The sequence below is a fragment of the Bacillus rossius genome, chromosome 5, assembly GCF_032445375.1.
Source record: "Bacillus rossius redtenbacheri isolate Brsri chromosome 5, Brsri_v3, whole genome shotgun sequence".
Lineage (NCBI taxonomy): Eukaryota > Metazoa > Arthropoda > Insecta > Phasmatodea > Bacillidae > Bacillus > Bacillus rossius.
Window position 1 is genome coordinate 66,953,875 of NC_086333.1, and position 21,510 is coordinate 66,975,384.

The 21,510-nt window shown below is 39.3% G+C and overlaps 1 protein-coding gene across 23 annotated transcripts in view; it reads right to left on the minus strand.

The window, feature by feature from the left end:
- The window catches only part of LOC134531945 (leukocyte elastase inhibitor-like), a 140,603-nt gene that overhangs the window by 71,134 nt on the left and 47,959 nt on the right, over positions 1 to 21,510 (minus strand). For 9 of the 23 annotated variants that reach the window (XM_063368015.1, XM_063368023.1, XM_063368011.1 and 6 more), the window contains exons 2-3: positions 3,526 to 3,659; positions 995 to 1,177 (exon numbers count right to left, since the gene is read on the minus strand). In XM_063368015.1, the coding sequence (XP_063224085.1) occupies positions 995 to 1,177; positions 3,526 to 3,659 (317 nt within the window). Of the gene's footprint in view, positions 1 to 994; positions 1,178 to 3,525; positions 3,660 to 4,007; positions 4,151 to 12,833; positions 12,912 to 17,752; positions 17,995 to 21,510 lie in introns of those variants that run through there. The other 14 variants (XM_063368035.1, XM_063368031.1, XM_063368027.1 and 11 more) reach the window with 8 other exon arrangements.

Sequence of the window (21,510 nt, forward strand, 5' to 3'; positions counted from 1 at the left end):
CAAATATGACATTTAAAGGATTTCAACTAATATTTATTGCATCATTACAATACAATAATTTTTAATAAGCATGATTAACCACACGGGACAGTAAAAATATATTTGCAAGTATGTGTGTGTGTGTGAAATATTTACCAATGATGTAATGTAAAATTTGGTTGCTAATAACAGTTGCAAATCAAAAGACATAAAAAATTTTCCAATCTGTTTACTACATACATTTAAGTTCAAACTTCCTGCTAAATAAATTACATAAAAATATAATTAACTATATAAAAGAGTACGTATATTTGTCATTTAATTTTTGAACATATAAATTGTATGATTTTAGTTGCATTTCATTGACAAATGGTACATTACTTGTATTTCAGTGACGTGCTATTCTGTATCATTTTAGTTTTATTGCAATTCACCATATAATATTGTATCAGATATTTGATTTAATTTTTTTTAAACTCATTTGTAAATGAATTTTACCACAACCCAATGAATGCCCAGGGGTTTAAGTTAAAAGTGAACACAATTTTCTAGAGGGACTCTAAGAGTCCCTCCTCCCCGGAGGCCAGCGACGGTGGGTGGGTGGGGGCTTTGAATATATATACTGTATAGAAGTCGCGAGTGGATAGGATTTACTCTACGTTTTTCAGAAGCGTATGATGAGCAACTTGGGAACTTCACCGCTGCAGTGCGCTGCCGTAACGCCCTGTATCGTCTTAGGTTGTCATTCGCACGTGAGAGCGCAGCATTGTCGCCCGCTGTCATTCCCCTGCACCCCACACCCATCATTCACTGCAGCTCAAGGTCGTTCGACGGGAGGGGGGAAAGGGGTGTTTGAAGAGTTCGACACTTGTCCGCTAGGGACCACCACAAGCCGATGCCCTAGAGGTGGTGGCGATTGCGGCGGTGAATTAACCAACTACCTCGAAACCGTATTAGAAATATTTTAACCTGGGCTGGCGACTTGTATACAGTATATATATTCAAAGGTGCTCACCTTGAGGGAGGACAGGAGGGTGTAGAAGCCGGGCGCCACCAGGCCGCGGTCCTCCGGGAGCTTGAGAGCGGTCGCCAGCTGGTCAGCGGTGCGCCCGCCAGCGCCGTGGTACACCAGGGCCAGGATCGTCTGCACACTCAGCGGGGACACCACGATGTTCCCGCTCTCCTGCGCCCGCACCGCCTGCAGACATCCGTCGCAGCGTCAAGCACTCGCACGAGGCGACGACGGAAACCAAGGTCCCCTGGGGCCGACATTTCTGTTCCCGGTCCCTTCCCCCGTTACTTCATGTGCAACTTTTCATGTCAGATAAAATTTTTTCTAAAGACTGGAAAACATTACTTGTAATTTGTTAATACTTGGACAGAGTGGCTTTTTAGAACACTCTTCGATGAATTTACCCTGAAGGGATGGTTTCTTAATTCCTAATAGTTTGTGAAAAAACAATAGTTTATAGGTTACCTTACCATACTAGCATCGGACGTCGCGGCTTCACGAAACTAAAAGTAAATAAAAACGGAAAATATGTTTTTCATGTACTACAGACATCCCTAAATTTACCCTGAAAACATGGTTTCTTAATTCCTACTGAAAACAGCAAGAATCATGTACCACAGGATCATGCCGTCAGAATCAAGTCTTCAGGATCCAGGGATAAACTGGGCAGGGGCGCAACAACAGGGGGTGGGGGGGGGCAAGGGTATTCCCCCCCCCCCTCTGAAACTTTGAAGTAGGGGCAAACGGGGGCAAAGAAAGTGCTGTGTAATCAATTTTTAGATAATAAAACTGCTTAAATAGCACCATTTTCCACCTTGAAATACAAATTTTCTCGGGGGAGGACCCCCGGACGCCCCGCTTCAATAGGGGGGATCAATGATTATTTATAAAAAGGTATATTGCCCCCCCTTTGGAAATTCAGTTGTTGCGCCCCTATAACTGGGATACATGAAACACCAGCCATATCAAACACAGATTAATGAAGGCTTTGATCAAAGAATTCCATGGAAAGACTCCAAAATTCAATGTGTCAGCCAATTCAGTACACAGCAAGTATTCCTCAAAGAAAATGAACAATGTTAACAATTTTATTCTAATTTTTGCCTCTCATTAGAATCGACCATTACAACGTGATTCAAAATAGTATACATAAGGCAATTGCATGAATAAATACGTATTGTAATTTAAGCTGTAAACTGTTATTTTTACACAAACCAGGAGGGATTAAGAAACTTTCCTTTCAGGGTTAATTCAGGAACATCTCTAGAATATGGAAAACAAATGTTCCTATTTTTCGCGAGTAAACAATGAATTGCACTAGTAACGTAAAAGCCCAGGTATAATAAATATTTAATTTTTTTAACAAATTAGTAGGAATTACGAAACCATCCCTTCAGAGTAAATTTAGTGATGTGTATAAAGCGTGAAAATCATGTGTTCCGATTTTTTCTTTCCGTTTTAAAAAGCCGCTCTGTCAGAGTATTAGGTACCTATAATTTTTTTTCCCTATCAGGGTAAAATCACGCATTAAATAAAACTCATAACTTAATCTGCAAACACCCACCCCCCCCCCCCCTCCCCGGGGAAGTCCTACACTTCCCTAACTATTAGTGTTATGGTGCAGTGGTAAGCCACTATTTACAAAAATGCAAGTGGACAGTCTCTAACTATTTATATTTACAATTAATGTGAGACTATGAACTGAAGTGAAATTCCAGAAAACTAAATGCAAGCAAAATGTAAAATGTAATGTAGGCATCCACTATGTCAAGGGATTTGACAAAAGTCTACCCCTATGGAGGTTGAATTGGGGTTCAATGTTCAAGATTCATATGTATATGCCAAGCCTTAACATTTCATCCAAGAAACTTGAAATTTAAAAAAAAAAAAAAAAAAAAAAAAAATTCCATGCACAAAGTACGCAACCACGGTATTTGTTCTGAATCATGTATTCACGTTTAACCCTGGATCCTGAAGGCATGATTGTGCATATATTGATCCTGCGGTACACAATGCTTGCTGTTTTACTAAAGTACCTCGAAAGATATCCAGGCCAAACAAAGACTCAACTACCACAAAACAAACACACTATAACAGGTCTCACTGAATATTTTCTTTTGTATTCAACTTACGATCGTAATTCATTGTTATAGCGCAAGTTTTTGTCATCCCCAGGATCTTTCAATGTACTAAATTATAACTGCAAGCATCATATACCACATAATCAATTAATACCAGATCATGCCATTAGGATAAAGGGATAAACTTGGAAACGTGATATAGAACTTTTACCAATGCCTATCATCCAGGCAATTTGTCTTCAATTCCCAAGAGAGATGCATGGCAAAAGTTGCTGTGAGCTGGAAGGCTATATTGGCATACTCCCAATTTGCTGGGAAAACATGAAACACCAAAGGTTGCAGGCAGTCCTCACCCTCCAATTCTGTGACTCAAAAATTATTCTCAGGGATTAAGTTGGGGTGCATGCTCTTAACTTCCTCCAAATATCCATCATAAAAGTTTCGCTTGTTTACCTTGTACAAGGAGATTGCAAAATCAGAACTGCCTTTTGCAACTTGTTCGAGAGCCTTTGGGTTAGGAGCCACTACATCTTGTGCTGACGGGTCAGACATGCTGAGTGTTATCACCAGAACCAACACACCAACAACTGAAACAAAAATAAAAGATACATGTCACTACACAAAACAGTAGTTGTCTTAATACATCCACCCTCCCTTTCAAAGTTCCGAACTGATTCAGTAAAATTTTTTTGTAAACTTCGTGATTGAGTTACACCACAATGCATAATGCAATGGCAGTATATTACTTCGATATTTTTTTTAACCGCAAAAATAATTATTTACGTATTTGTGGAATTTTGCGGCTTTTCTGAAATACATTATTCTATTGGTAGATACTCGACACAAAAAAATTGTCATTCAGAAAGCGTGTGGTAGAAAAACAACTCCGATATAATAACTACAAATGCTATGCGAGTACATCACTAAACACATACCAAATACGTAACCACGACCTACACAACTCTCAACCCGGCACCCACCAAACTGACAACTCTGACAACCAAACTGTTTATAAATAACTGCGTGACTCACAAAACCGGTATTCGTCCGTGACGTATGACGTGTCCCCGCCCACTATCGACTAGGGATGCAAACGATACATCGATGTTTTCAAAACATCGATGTATCGTTCATGAAACATCGATGTTAGCATCGATGTTTTGAAGAAGCGATACATCGCCGATGCATCAACGAAAAAGTCCAAAAAACATTGACATCATTCATCATTAAAATTACCCTAGTTTTTTTTATAATATTTTGGCTATCATTTCATGAATATTTATTGAATATATAAAAAAACATTACGATACGACATTTAGTTTTTAAGATACAATTTTTTTAACTGTCTATACTTAACTTGCTATAAAAACCATCAAAAATGTTGTAAATACTGAACTATTTGGTTGATTTCAGTATCTTTTTTTTTTCGAGTACTTTAAGATGTGTGAATTCATTTGGAAAAAATAAATACAGTTAAAAAAAATTGTTTACATAAGAATTTTCTTTTAAATTTGGAAAAATATAAGGAAAAAGCAGCGAGACTTTATGGACAATTTCATAGTTTGTTGTACATACCAGCTATTGATTGGTACCGAAACGGACTCGCTAGCTCTATCGAGAAAATTAATGTTACATTTTAAACCTGCACATACACTTCATGCTTTTTCCCTATTTTTTTTTTTTTCAAAAAAAAAATTGTGTAAAAAAATAGTTATTTTTTAAATGATTTAAGACTTCTTAAAATACTGGGAAAAAACGTAATTTAAATTTGTCCACAACTCTTTGAAGTTTACTGAGAGCTGGTCAAGTAGTTCATGCGGTTTTTTAAGTTTTTGGTAGCAGACTTTGCTTTTAATACATGTTTTGTTCTGCATGAGACAAGACTGTAAATGGGTTGTGGATATTGTGGTCAGGAACCTGTAGAAAGTATGGTTTCTGGCTACATACTATAATTTAAATAATTTTGGCATGTTTTTCCTGATATTTAAAAACATCGGTTAAAATATCGATGTATCGGTTGTCAGAACGATGTTTTTTGACATCGATGCTTTTTCGTTTGAACATCGATGTTCGTGATATCGATGTTTTTAAGAGCGATGTTGCATCCCTACTATCGACTGCTCGAGGGTCGACACTCGCAGTTAACTTCAACTAATCGACTGGTGCTGAATAATGCGGATCCCAAACAAACTGGGATCTTCCACAAGAAATCATGTTTTAAATGTTAAGTGCGTATTTGAATAAAACATATTTGTCTGCTATATATTTTTATATTCAAGCGTCATTCTTTAAAATGTGATTTTTAATCCAATAATTATATTTAATCTAACGACGACTTTATTTACATATATTTTTTCTCTCAATGTTAAGTCAATGGCGTGGTGTAGTGATTAAATGCAAAGGCTGGCAATCTGCCGGCACAGAGATTGAAACCCACTAGGACTTCTTTTTACAGTTTCATTTTTTTTTCTTTCTCGCAAAAGTAAACTTATCATTACAGAATTAATATATGTTTAAAAAGTTAAATTACACAATTAGGTGAGAATTTTGAATAAAATAAACATTTACAAAAATTTTAGCAAGTAATTATCTACTCAGGTTTTTATTTATTATTTAGAATAAACACTATATTTTTTTCATTGTCCAATAAAATAATACGTTTTTGTGACAAATCACTGTGGACACTTTGGCGAGACGCTATTCACCACTGTAGAGACTTTTACAAACTGTAGGGAAAAAAGTATAGTAATAAATGACTGACTGACTGTAGGGGATTTGAAACAGCTGCCAGAGCCATGTGCTCTGAACGGACGAAAGATAATTAAGAAAAATTATCAAATGAGGATATCTCATATTATAACAATAAGTATATGGTTGTATTTTTTTTATACTAAAACGACTGAAATTAGCCTCTAAAAAGTTCCTACAGACAAACCTTAACCTTATTAAGCTTATTCAACATTATTATGTAATATTAGTGTAGGCTATCATTAAAAAATTAAAACAAAAATATTTATATTGACGAGATTCTAACCACGTACCTTGAGGTTAACAGGCGCGTTCTACCGCTGTGCAACTGAACCTATTGAGGTTTTTCAAGGAGAATATGTATTATAATCATTGTGCCAGTTTTCCTGGGTAGGTATTTCAAAACTTCAGATTACTTTTCACTATGACTATTTTAGTTTACCGAAAATATTCCCGGGTAGTTTAACTATCATAAAGTTTCATTTGGCACACCAATACGTTTGGCATGTACCCTAACACATACGAAAGTGACTATATACGGGTTTATTTGCTACACGTGGGTCCGCCATCATTGTGTCACATTTCCGTTCATCGACTTCCGTTCCATTTTCACGATATTACTCCTATCAAATACCGTTTACCGAAAGCTAATATGTTTACATATTAAAAAAATATATAATAATATGGCGTGTGAGACCGAACCTTAACAGTGGCATGTGTCATGGCCGATTGCTTCCTCTGTTCTGTGTTATCGCGCTGTTATCGTCTCTAATGGCGTCGCCGTTGCCGAGACGAACCCAAAATAAAAATAGGAAATACCGAGATGTTGCTGAGTGCATGTTAACAGTCTCGCACCTATAATATGCGATACCACGCCCGAAAATAACCGTTTTGATTTGGAATACGCCCTTGAGTCCGTCAAATGATGCTTGAATCATCAAAATAAAGCAAAGGGTACGACGCGATGAGACGGCAAAATATCGCGTAATTGTGAAAATGCGATTTTTAGAACCGAGTGACAAAAATAAACTTTTAGAGAGAGAGAGAGAGAGATCGATCAATCCAAATTTATTGTTCATTCGTATAAATCATTATGCGGGAACATTTTAAAGATTTCACAGATAAAATCTTTCACGCATGTCACTAAATTCGAGTCCCCGCGAGCGGCTCGATTAAAATTACGAAAATATTTCCAATCAGAAAGTCTGTCACGCTCGATAATTTGGTTGCACTGACGTCACAACGTGTTGAACGTGATTAGCTAGTAAATAAGTTTGTCGCGCTATGTAAAGCGAATTTAGGTCTCTGTGCGTTATACCAAGATATGCTTACGTCACTGAGAAGGCCAAACACTGGTTTTTCCCTAGTTTGGCAATTATAATAAATAAAATTAAATGAGTCAAAAAACGAGTTTGTGATTTTTTTTTTGTGTTTGTTATATCTATTTCCTTTTGATGAAATTCGAATGTAACATGAAATGATTAGTTTTAAAATAGTTTCAAATATAAATGAAATGGAGTGTCGTTGCACTTATTTTTTTCATGGAAGGGAGGGGGAGGGAGAATTATCAGTTTCCTTATTTGTTGCTGGTTGGTTGGAACATGTATTTTTCGCGAAATAATGTAGCATCGTATGTGTTTCGTAATTGGTAGAGTTTCTTACAGGTACATGCCTACTGTCGCCACACCAATAACAGCCATCCAGTGCGGTAGCAAACGCGTCCTGAGTGGCCCGGTCAAATGAGGCAGTGCATTCTCTTGCAGACGGCCGCCAATCACAAGGACGAAACCTCAGGTGCGGGCATTTCTTATTGCAGTCTGATGCTGAAATCGCAATGGCGCGATGGGCGCGATGCATTGAACGCGAATATACTGTTACGAAAGCCACGATGCCAAGTTCGGAGCTGGCTGGCGGCCCTGCACGGCCACTGGCGTCACGCGCCGTGTCACGAGCTGTCCAATGAAGTAAAGCATGCCACGCGTGACTGGCCAGATTACAAGGGTCGTCGCTACCCCCTCCCCCCTCCAATCTTTGCGCATCGTCCTTCCTCGGAGCTGTTATCTATCGCTGAGCGGCCTTGGTAATTCCGCGGGCCGCCGCGCGGAGTGGCGTGAATGAGCGCCGCCTTTCTTGACTTTTCGGGCGTCGCACAGAGTGTGATATTTTTATAATCTGGCTGGCCAAAAGTAATTTTTCATACCTGCCTATTCAGACAAACCAGTTGCTTTTTTTTAAGTACATAGACCATACTTCCACGGTGTATTATTTGTTTTCTAAGAAGTCGCGTCAAACAATAGGGAAAAAAGGTCAAAACAGCCGACTACCTGAGTTTCGCAGATCGGGTTTACCGAGCGACTCCATCATTCGTCTGAGTTTGCTCGATGACTACACTCGTGTCTCTACTGCTAGCAGTGAAAGTGTGTTGGATAATTGTTTTCGTGAGTTTGGAGGTAAGTTTGTAAACATTTTCTTATTTTCTATGTTATTGAATTCAACCGTGAGGAACATTAGAATAGATAGTGTTTAAATATGACTAAAGAAATTTGTAAGTTAGCTTGTACTTGAGTTTTAGTATATTATATCGCATTATACAGGCATTGTAATGTATTATTTGGAAAGAGTTACTCATGATCTATTCAAAACACACCTGTTTGTTTGCGAATGATTGCGATGGGTTTTTTTAATGACTTAGTATCTTTCGCGTCAAAAAATGTTCGACGTTTGGTTTGCTAACGCAAAAGAAACCAGGGCAGACGCTTTATTATGCCATATACTGCAAGAGCTAGGTAACCCGTCTGTTTCGGAAGACATTTTAAAGACTTTGAAAGTTAGTATTCGAAGTGTTTGTCAAAAAATTGAACAAAAGTGGTCAAAGTCAGGAAGACATTGAGAACTGTTTTTGAACGCAAATTCATTGTGGTTGGAAGAAAATATATCACTTCCTGACGTCAATAGCGCTATCGAAGATGTCACACTTCCTTCAACGAATAATCGGACCGGAAGACCACGAAAAAACTTTGAAAGCTTCAGCAAAAGAACAAAAAGAAGGTGAATCAAACATGTCCTTGAAACATCGAGTCAGGAAGAATTATCGATGGCAACCGAAGCCCAGCTTCGAAGAGAAGGAAAAAGAGATTCAGCAGCTATTGTTAAAGAACTCTGTCTTTCATCGCCTAAAAGAGGTACTTCCATATAGAAAGCGCATAAATGTTGGCTTGTCAGAAGATCAAGCTCTAGCATTAATGGTCGATGCAAATTTGACGACACATCAATATAATGTAATAGGCTAGCAAGCAAAAAATGTTGGCAGCAAGCTGTATTCACCATATTACAAAGTTAAAGCGGCAAAACAGCTTTGCTACCCTAACGACATTGATGTGACTGAAACGCACGCCGAAATTAAGCTGCAGTCTTTAATGGACCACACTGTAACAATATTACGCAAAGCTCAAGAAGAGACCATGAAACCAATTACTGATTTGGGAACTTTAAATTTATTTGTAAAATGGGGTTGTGATGGAGCGGAGCAAAATCGGTACAAACAAAACTTTTCGGGAGAACAATGCAGTGACGAAAATGTATTCAGCATATCAGTGGTGCCTATTCAAATGGTTTCAGATTATGACCTTTGAATATATATACTGTATAGAAGTCGCCAGCCCAGGTTAAAATTTCTAATACGGTTTTGAGGTAGTTGGTTAATTCACCGCCGCAATCGCCACCATCTCTAGGGCATCGACTTGTGGTGGTCCCTAGCGGACAATTGTCGAACTCTTCCAACACCCCTTCCCCCTCCCGTTGAACGACCTTGAGCTGCAGTGAATGATGGATGAGGGGTGCGGGGAATGACAGCGGGCGACAGGGCTGCGCTCTAATGTGTAAATAACAACTAAGACGATACAGGGCGTTACGGCAGCGCACTGCAGCGGTGAAGTTCCCAAGCTGCTCTCATACGCTTCTAAAAAACGTAGAGTAAATCCTATCCACTCGCGACTTCTATACAGTATATATATTCAAAGTTATGACCAAGTCAATAAAAATATTATGTGGCAGAACCCTTCGCCATCATCGACAAGATATTGTCGTCCCATCAAGTTTGTGTTTGTCAAGGAAACAGTGGATCATATTAGAAGTGATGTTGATAAAATAGAACAAGTAGCTTCACTGACAACCACTAAAATAATAATATATGACACAGAAGTCTTAGTAAAGGCAACAATGATTTTGTGCATGATCGATGGAAAAAATTTCAATGCCCTAGATGCATGTGCGTCCCACACAGACATGCTATTTATGTGGTGCCAAGCCCAGAGAAATGAACAATGAAAGACTCATCTTAGGTAAAACTGTAGATAGCGATTTTTTTTTTTTATCTGGACCTCTCACCTCTGCATGCATGGATACGATTTTTTGAATGCATTTTGCATATTTCTTATCGTCTCAATATCAAATCATGGCAGGCGCGAGGAGCTGAGAATAAAAAGAAACTAAAAGAAAAGAAGAAGCTAGTACAAGAAAAGTTCAGAAGTGAGTTGGGTTTACTAGTAGATATGTCAAAACAACAGACAGGATACACTAATGACGGGAACACGGCCCGTAATATTTTTTTTTCGGAACGCTGAAAAGTCTGCCGAAATTACTGGTGTCAATCTTGAACTTATTAAGCACTTCCAGTGTATTAATAGCGGATTTCCCATCAACCTCGATAAATCCAAGAATACGCGAAAGGCCACAAGATAATTGCACATTAAGGAGTATTCACGGTATTTGTTTCCCGTAAGCGTTCATAAAATTCTTTTTCACGGAAAAGACATAATTGCTTCTTGTGTTCTTCCAATTGGTAACTTTTCACACCCATTCATTGCAAGCTTACGTGCTCCTACGAAAAAAAAAAAGAAAAAGCATAGCAAATTAAGTCATGAAGTATGCCAGCTTCTAAAAGCTCCAGAAATTTAATATAGTGACATCCAATCTCCACAACCTAATATCGATTCCGAAGAATGTGATAGCAATGATTCCGATGAACATAACAGCGATTTTAACTGAGTCGCTAAACTTTGTATTGTGTTTAAATAGCTTTTTTTTTTCACACAAAAACATTTTATTTTGTTTATAGAATCTCAAAAATGTAATATTTGGTAAGTGTAACTTATTTCATAATAGAATATATTATGTTTTATACAATGACAGTGCCTTTAAATACAAATTTTAAACATGTTTCTGCACATTTCACTCATATTGTTAAGCTTCAATACTTTTGGCCAGCCAGATTATGAAAATATCACACTGTGCGTCGGTTCGGCCCGGGATGACGCGACACGTCACAGCAGCTCTCGTCGGCTCGAGAAGGAAACCTCAGGTACTTAAGCAGCGACGCTGGCGTCCGCGGGAGTGCTGCGAGATATCCGGGCAAGTTCCGAGAGTGAAGGGAAGTGCAACATCTCGAGAGTGGCACGACGCGCAGCGACGGGACCGTGAGAGTGCGACTGAGTGGCGCGAAACTGCGTGTGTGTGGACAGACGCGAGGTAAGGGGCGAACCACTGTCGAGCCTAGCTCCAGTGAGGAGTGCGAACTGTGGAACTTGACAGACATTGAGAGACTTGAAAATATTTTTAAGTGTCAGTGGTTGGTGATCGGACATTTTTAAGTACAATTATTTATTAGTAATATAAATATTATTAATAAAACTTAATTGGGCTATCCCTTACGAATCCAGTTCCCCCCACATAGGTCGAAACAATATATTTTTTTCTAATCAGTCACTGACAACACATCTGTGGCGCCGAAGCGACACAATTGGCGAAAGCGACAGACTTCCCGATTTGGAAAATTTTCTATGTTCATCTCATCGCGGAGGCATAGTTATTGAAGAGAGCATCAAAAATTTGTTTTCGAAACAAAACTGATTTATTGGTAATTCTATTATTATTCGTGTGATTTTCAAGGTTTTGTTTACTAATTTTAAATTTGAAATATTTGACCTATCTTCACGCATTGACGGCTGTTGTATGTGTGGCGCCGATAAAACCGCATTGTCAAATTTAAATGCTGGAATCATAATATTATATTTATTTTGCTATACTATTTTATTATTTTGAACGCATGGTTTTCAAACGCGCGACAACCAAAAATAAACGACTGTATGTAAATTATTTCTTGCCAAACACACGGCAGCCAACAACGCTTGCAGGTATTTTTTAACCGCTATGTTTGATAGTAATTTGTTTAATATAAATTTAACATTCAATTGTAAAAATCTCTGTGGGTAAACACATTCCAAAGATTTCACAGACAAATTTAGTAAATAATTTTTTGTAAATGGAATATAAATATTAATGTAACATTACAGATATGTGTAAATTTGTACATTTACATAATAAAAAAACTTATGTATCGCTACAAAATAGTGTTCGCGGTAATACTGGGTTCGGATTCTAACCCTGGCATTTAGCTTTCTGTTGTCCCAGTACTTACTATAGTTAAAGTTATTTGTAAGCCGTTCCGTGAATAGATTTACATTAGTAAACACAATAAAACCAAATAAAATAAAATTGTTGAATATTCTCATCCTTTCCATGGTTTAAAAAAATATGCTTGAATGAAACATCAATTAAAATATAAAATTATGTGCTGATTTTCGTAAGAAATACTCAGTTTTTTTTTTTTTTTTTTTAAGTATTTCATCATATATGCAAAAATAGCCATAGCCAATTGTTGAACAAAGTTACAATATCTATATTGTAGTATTACAAACTATTTCTTGGCAACTGGTTTCCAAAGGAATCTTTTGTAAAAGTGCAGAAAATATTTCTGTGTAACGCCGCGCCCGTGACGCGATAGAAATAGAAAACATTTCTAATCGGAAAGTGTGTCGCGTCCGCCATTTTTGTCGCGCTGGCGTCATGGATGTGCAGAACGGTAATAGTTGTAACTCTTCGCGTCGCCGCTGTGGCGCTGCTGTGACCCCCAGCGTCGGACGAAGATAACCGTGCGTGTCTTGTCGTTTACGTACGTGTCAGCGAGGCGTGCGCGCGGAGAGAGGCGACTGCTCCACGAAGCCAACTGCATGAGGTCCTAACCCTACGTCCACTGCGCACCGCCGAATGCTGCCGCTGATAAGCGCAAGGGGGCCGGAAATAATTTGGTGTTATCTTGCGCTCTGTGCCCGGGGTCGTGAACACGATTGCGCTCAACCTCGCCTCTTTTTTTTTTTTTTTAATTTAATTATTTCCGGAGCTGTGCTCAGCTGAACGGGATTTTCGTGTGAAAATCGAAAAGCCATTTGCAAGTTGACCGCAATGCTTTTAATATGCCTAGGCCTAACTGTGTGTCAAGTGTTTCGTGATAGGTATAGTTTCATTCCAGGGGCCCCCGCGACTGCCAATGAGATTCATGGGCGGATCCAGGGTCCCTGCGCCGGCCTCTTTCATTTTCATTTTCCTCGTTTGTCAAGCTTTCCGTGGAAAAAAAAAGTGCACAATTATGAGAAAAAGTAACGATTAAACTGCAACTAGCGTGTAATTGTAAGTGCTGGTCAATACCTTTCGAGTTCAATTCGGTATCCATGACTGCGTACAAGAAAGAACAAAAAAAAAAAACTTTCAAACATTTTATTGCCTCATGTAATGACGCGATTTCGACAGAGTTTGATCGTTTACGTTTGAAAAAATAAACTAACCTGAGTATAATTTATCAGGAAAGAATTTGTAAATTTCTTAAGACAAATTAGAAAAGAAAAAAAAACATTTGAGTTTCAGCTTAGCTTAAAAATGTTGTTTCAAAGAGTTTAGTTTTCAGTTCTTCCTTGGTGGAGCCCCTGATCGTCATTTTCTCTGTGGGCTATTCCTTCCCCCTTCTCAGGCCTACGGTAATGCCCCTCCTGGTAAAGATATTAGGGCCCCTCGAAAGTAAATTGTCCAGGGCCCCGCACACCTTTGGGACCGGGAGCCACGAACCATCCACACATCGACACCCCCTCCCATTCCTCCTCCCCCTTCCTCGATTTCCCCCCCCCCCCCCTTCCCCACAGTCTCTCACACAGAAAAAAAAATTCTGAACTTTAACAAACGATACCTTAGGAAACCAGTTGCCAAGAAATAGTTTCCAATACAACAAGAAAGATATTGTAACTTTGTAACAACACGTGGCTATGGTTATTATTGCATGTATGAAAAATCATTTTTTTCCGAGATAATAGCGTTTGTTACGAAAAATTGGTGCATGATTTTATATTTTAATTGATGTTTCATTCAAGCTTTTTTTTTAACCCATGACAAAGGTAATCGAATATTCAATAATTTGTCTTTATTGTTTTATTATGCTTATTGATATGCGCAATTAACACTGGAAAGCTATACGGTTTCCAAATAACTGTAACTATTGGAGGTACTGGGAAAACACAAAGCATAAATACCCGGGTAGGAATCCGAATCCAGTATTTCTGCGGAGACTATTTTGAAGTGATACAGTTGTTTTCGTGTAATTGTACAAATTTACAAATATCTGTATTTTACATGAATAGTTCTGTTCCATTTAAAAAATAAATAAAATACATTGCATAAATAGGGACTGGAAAAATTCACGGGTTCAATGACCTCTAAGAAAAAATTCCACAGTCCTCTGCAAACCCTAGTAAATGCCATAAGTTATTTTGTCGTCGACCGGTAAGATGTTTCACAAGGGGAGCTTGTGATCCGGTAGTTATTCTTTGTTGAGGGCTTCCAATTGACACAGACCCGGTAATTTCATCAGATTCAAATGGCGTAAAACTGGAGTCGCAATGCCACGACGGACACGACACGACAGGTCCGACACGCTCAGCAGCCAATGAAATACAAGGTCACCGTGACGTCAACACGACGAAATACGCGCCCCAACGCGACGTCCCGAAAGAAGCAGGTATATTTTATTTCTATCGTCATGTCGGGCCGCACGACGGAAAATTTAACGGAAACCTTACAAAACAAAACTTCAAAAAAATATACCTAAAATATTTACTTGACAAATCTTTATGCTGAAAACCGAAATTCCTTTTTACGTTTGAGTACACTTTCGCATTCGTAGTATTATTTTAACCGTTTCTTACATTTATTTCTAATTCTTCGCATAGCTAATAGCGGAATTATTTTTCTGTCCCCTATTAAACATAGCTATAACTGGCTTCTTGGTCTTTGTATCTAAAATAAACTTAATGTCGCTTATTCCCAGAGACGACAAAATGTTATATTGTCATGCACTTCAATGATCAATACGAAATAAAAAGATTTATATAGGGCCTACGCTGTTTTGGCGTATTCTAGACTGAATTTTACAGACGCGTTTGGCACGGGAAGATTTGCCGACAGCCCTATTAGAGTTCGTCGTGTTATGTTGACGTGGTATTGTGACCCTACGCTATCAACTCTGTCGTGCTGGAACGATGTACGACGTATACTCGGATTTGTCGTGTCGTGTGGTTCGGACGTGACATCGCGACTGCAGTTGAAGGCTAAAATTCACATTCCTACGTGTACTCTACCGACATAGGTAGTTATTCGGCCTCGCTACTTCTGGCTGGTAGTTGATTGGCCAACAGTCGTGGCGGGAGCAAGAGAACTGCGATCCAATCATCACAGTGATCATAAGGTATGCATGTTTGCAATCTACACCAAAATAATACGCGAAATTTCCGTGTATCCGTTCGTTCACCAAACGTCTTCTTGATAAACTATGCGCCAGCAGCTGTGATATACGAATATTTTAAATCTGGCCTATCGCGAAATGAATCCGCGAAATTTGCTACTTCTTGCCATTCTACAATGTTCGAAATATTTTTCGCATACAATGATCTACGGGTGAAAGATATTCTCGGGGGGGGGGGGGGGATAAGCCGTAAGGGGCTAAAACCCTTTCTCCCTCTCTACTTCTCATCCCAAGTTACACCAAATAAAACGAATTTTCAGGGGGAAAAATGGCGAAAAACATTTGTTGCTGATTACCGGTTTCTCTCTCTCTCTCTCTCTCTCTCTCTCTCTCTCTCTCTCTCTCTATCTATCTATCTATCTATCTATCTGTCCTTGACTTTCCCCGCCATTATACCTCTCACGAACTTTAAGAGTGATAAATATTACACACGGCTTTACAAAGTGTTTAAAATTAATATCTAAATCGTGTTTTTATGAGGGCCAAAGAAACTAAACAAAAATAAAAACGTTCGAATAAAATGTTTTGCTAATTTATTTGCAGTTATGTATAACGATGTAGAACGTTCAGCGAAAAAAAAAAAAAAAAATAGGAAAGGAACGTGTGTCAACAATATTATATCTCCAACTGGAATGAGTAATCTCAAAACTATTAGACGTTGTTCTACAGAATTGCTAGCTTATAGAATCTCCTAATTACTTTTGTCCGTTATTACTCACGGACACATGCTGGTTTCTTCAGAATAAATATCATGGTTTTCTTAGGTCTTGAGGTAGTATCAAATGTGTGAATATCCTATTACGATAAATGGTAGAATAAAACTAACAAATCTATGACTAGCCACGTTCCTAACTCCATGCATATAGTAAGGTGTGGCAACTTCTATCCTCCTTGGCGTGACCCGTCCGCTTAGTGAAGCAATGTGAATTTTAATGGGCACTTACTCTTTCTTTCTAATACACGATTTCTGCCATAGCACTACCCTTGTTTATGTGTGCTCTGTTGCCGTATATACGCAATAGAGCACAATGTATTGGACACAACTTTATAAATCAATAGAAAATAAAATTTAATGTATATGAAACATTGTATTTTGTTACAGAAAATTCGGAACGAGAAATTTTATAAATACATTTTCTTACTGCATTACATCCAGACCATCATCTGAAGATATTAAGTTTTTACTGCTAATAAGACGTAACTGAAACACTCCACCTTGGTTTCAAACGTATTTTCACCAAATATTTTTATATAATTCAATATTCAAAATGTTGGATCTGTTTCAGCGTAGCACATAATATAATGAAATCCATTGTTATTAATAGTGACCGACTTCTCCAGATAGTTTCTCCTGTGAAATAATACCTAATTGGTGTTAAGGGTTTATTTTTTCCAGAATCACTAGAACTGTAACAATACTGTCAATATACACTATTTTATGGTTTAATAAAAATATAAAACAATCATAAAATTAAAAAATATTAAAACATAAGAAACGATGGTACACAAAATAAGATTTTAAATGAAGCAGCTTGGCTTCTGGGTTTTAGACGCGTCCTTGGCGAATAATTCACCAACGTTTCGGTCGACATTGCAGTCGCCATCATCAGAGAGCAGTTACCTTCTGTAGGTAGGTAACTACTGTGATTACGTAACTGCTACCTGATGATGGCGACTTCAATGTCGGCCGAAACGTCGGTGAATTATTCGCCAAGGACGCGGCTAGAACCCAGAAGCCAAGCTACTTCAGACAATGGCCGTGAAAGCCTGCGAAAATTATTAATAATAAGTCTTTGATCTGTTCTTCAAACTAAATAAATAGTGGGCGGCATTCCGTCTCCTGGGGACCTTAGTTCGATGCCCGGCAAAGAATACGTACGTATCACGAGGCTCATTATCGCTATTATAACCATTAGAAATGTGAGTGAGAAATTATTTCGAGAGAAATTTTCAGTACCGAAAATTCCATGGAAAAATACAACCACGTATTTTTTACGGGAAAGATTCCTTTCCCCCCGCCCCCCTCATTAACAACATAGATTTACATATTTTAAGACAGGTTGATGTATGTATGTTATATAGTTATTTATTTTATGCATACTGGTCGGTACTGTTTAACCAACAAGTTTTGTGCCTATCAGTTGGTAGAAGGCAGCATGGTTCCTACCCATTAGGCGGGTAAAGCGAATCTGGGTCCGCCAATGGGCTTAGTCTGCGAGGAGGAAAGTTGTTGGTTTCTAAAGATCTCACCCGCTAGCGCCGCCATGTTGCTGCCCTCGGGTCTTCGCAAGTTGCACGCGCGACACACACAGAATACACACTGAACACTCACTCTTAACGTACCGACACGCACTACTGCTCGTTAGCAGCACGAACGCGCATATAAGTATATCTCAACTGCTGACGTTACGGGACAGACCGCCCGGAAGCGGGGAAACCTGAAAGATTCATTGGCCCCCGATCAGTTCCGAACGTATCCGAAGTCCAACGGCCACTCGCTCCAGCAACTTCGCGTTCGGTTTTTTTTTTTTGTAACTAGAACGCATGTAACTCAATTCACGTGATAGAAATGAAACTTCTTTGGCAATTCAAACCTCGACTCGCAAGCATAATAATAAATTATATGGTAAAGGGGTAAAACGGCAAAGAGAGAAAGAAGACCAGTTTCTAAAAATAACACAGCGCGGGGTTATTTGCTCTCATTTCCTTTTCAGGTATTTAAGAATGCTAACCTTTTCTATTTTTGTATTTATTAGAAAATTGAATAAAATAATAATTAAAACTATTAATATTCCACGCACGGGATGTGTTTAGACTTTTTTTTAACTACCATACCATATTCTTAATTAGACTTTTAATATATTTACACAGTAGTGGGCTTATAATTATAATACGTGTGATTTAGTTAATCAAATAATAATTCGTGACAAATAATTACCCTGCTAAACAAAAGGGTGAAATCTTTATACCAGCTGAAAAATATTTAGTTACACCGCTAAAACAATGCTTAACACTGTTTAACAATACTGATTTACACAAGTAATTAAAATGAAACGTACTTGAAAGAACACGATTTTCTTGCGAATATGGCCCGTGGCACGGTGAAAATAAGCTCAAACCCCGTTATTTTCCCTCTGCCCAAATACTCCCTTACTAGATGCCAGCAAGTCGGGTGGCGTCAGGCGCAGGCGGGTCCCTACCGCCGCGACCCGCCTATCCCTGCAGCATGGCGGGGTTCAACCTGAGCCGCACGCCGCCACGTGGAGCTCGCTCAAGGCATCATGGCCAACACCACCGAGTCTCGGCGGTGTCATGGCCCGACAAGTTCTCTGCACCGTCCGCAACCGTTTAGCGCCAGAAATCATTTTACAACAATGCATGGCTTGGCTTAAACCCAGCATGAATAGGCGTAATGGGAATGGGACGCACCTAGAGTCTTCCCTAACCCAGACCCTCCCAAACAAAATACACTTAGTTTTAGTTAGGTTAGGAAAAAAAATTGCAATGAAAACGTTGCATTAAAAATTCGGCCTTGAAATTTTACTTCTAACTCACCCGGGAATGTTTTACTTCAAACCCAAATCGTTGCGCATTTTTGAGTATAATAGATGTCACTTACCTAACACAACCAGCCTTTAATTTCAGTTACGAACACCTAGACTTGAGAAAACCTGCCTTCCCGAAACATAAATATGAATAAATTTACTCGATGATTATATATATATATATATATATATGTGTGTGTGTGTGTGTGTGTGTATGTATATATGGCAGACCTACCTAACCTACATTTTTTTTACAGCGGCAAAATAACTGAAGAGCACAAACGTGAATTATTCTGACGTCTGACTCGGGGTCAATGAGTCTATGGTTATTCCCAGACGCGGGGAAGTATATTTGTTTCTCTCACTCATATCCGAGCGGCGCACAGCCGAGATAAGGCCCAAGCAGTGCGCGACCCTTGTTGCGTTGTGGGGAAAACACGACGCCAAGGTCAGACGGCGTACCCGATAAACACAAACAACTAAAATGATGTTTATGCTCGGCTGCAGTGGTTCCCCATGCGCAAACAAAGGAATTTTACTTATTTATGTATTTATTTCAAATACTAAATGGAGGCTGTCCATAAACGAATGTCCCAGTTTCAATGGTATATAACAACAGTTTGCGACTATTTACAACAAATCATACTTCAAATTGAAGCTTAAATGACCTAGTTATTTTTTCTTTCTTAGTTGTACAACCACGCCCAACCTGAAGTCCAAACACCCCCCCCCCCCCCCCACACACACACACACACACTTTGGTTAACACGTCCGGAGTAATGGAAGCAATAGCCTCTTCAATTCTGTGTCTCAACTCTGGCAAATCATTAGGTGGCGGCGCGGGACGTAGACACGATTTTTTTTATGCCAATCCAAACGGTCAGGGACTTCGACAATTAAACTTTAAACGAAACGCACGTTGAACTGAAATTACAGATTCACTCTTAGCAAATTGCAGAACACAAAACGCTTTACGCTCAGGAGTCGCCATTTTTGCGTAGGTGGCGCTGCAAGCGAAAAAAACAACAAAGCAGTACTCGCACATGCGCTTATCTAAAAACAGTTTGAGTTACTTTTTTAATTGTGACCTTGAACCAAAATTCTACAACGCTTACAGTTGACACGATTAAAATTTATAACTGGGACATTCTTTTGACGACGACCAGGACTATGCCCTCCCTAAACCCCATGTGCCTCACGCCACTGTCGCGTGTCCCACCGACACCATCTGTTTCAAACCTCCCGCCAACGAGTGTGCGTGTGTGTGCGTGTGTGTCTGTGTTCGGCCACCCGTCAAGAGGCGTTATGTTAGAGACTTGTTACGGCCTCATACCATTTAAAAAAATAGTCAAATTATTAAGTATGTTTTTCTTTTACTATTTCTATTTTCTCACAGGGTAATTGTTTTCAGCTAATTATGAGGACGAAGCAGCGCCGTGCGCGACCCCTTTTGGCGCACATGCTCGGTTGAGCGGCGAAGATTTCCCCTTTAAAAATAACGAACTTAATAAAAAAATAATTGTAATACGTAATAATTAATCCTAAATTAACGTGTGATTTTTGAAGGGTTTTTACATGTTATGTATATCTGCTTTGCTATATTAATCGACTAACGGTAAATTAAGTACTTCCTGCGGCCATGACACCCTGGCCAATGTGCAGTCTCTTACCGTTCGCCGTCCGGGTCAGGAGGCATCTCCGCACCTCTTCGACTTCGACCTGTTGCTCGTTACTGATCTGTCAACATCCGTTTTTTCGTAAAGTATCTTTCTATTCATCTTCGAGGCCTACCCTCGGCGGTAGACTTGTTTTACGTAATTGTTTAAAGCTCCCCGGAGCGTTTTAAGTAGCACGACGATCTTTGTACTTTCGGGGCCAGCCAGGTCACGCGGTCTGGTCAGCATCTGAGCTGGACTACTTGCCGTTGGCAATATTAACTATTTTATACGTAACAACTCCTCATTGTGTGATTACTCAGAGTGTTGTCCATGTACGTGCCGGCGTCAATTAAACCGAATGTTCACCCTGACTCGTTCGCATTGATCTCTCGACCACGAGCTTCCCAGTACAGAGACTGAGGTGTGTGGGGCACCTCAAGATCCCACTGGCAGTCGTCTTCGCCGATAACATAGATCGGGCCGGTAAGTTCCAGTGTATCCGCGCAGGGGGAAGGGGGGAAATCGAGTCTAGCTCCCCATGGGCCACGTCACGGCCCAGGGACAGAGTTTAGAGTTTATACCATGTGCCCATCCACGTGGTGGCGCCCAGGACCTCTATTTACGCCGACCCGAAAATCCCTCTACGACACTTTTATGGACATACTGTATTATAGAGCTAGGTTTGAACCTATCGTCGACATCGAAGTCGAAACGATGACGAGAAGCTTCGTCGGGACTCAGTTTGGAGGAAGAAGAGGGTAAACAGAAGTTCCGCCACATTACGGTAATGTTCGCCGCGTTTTTT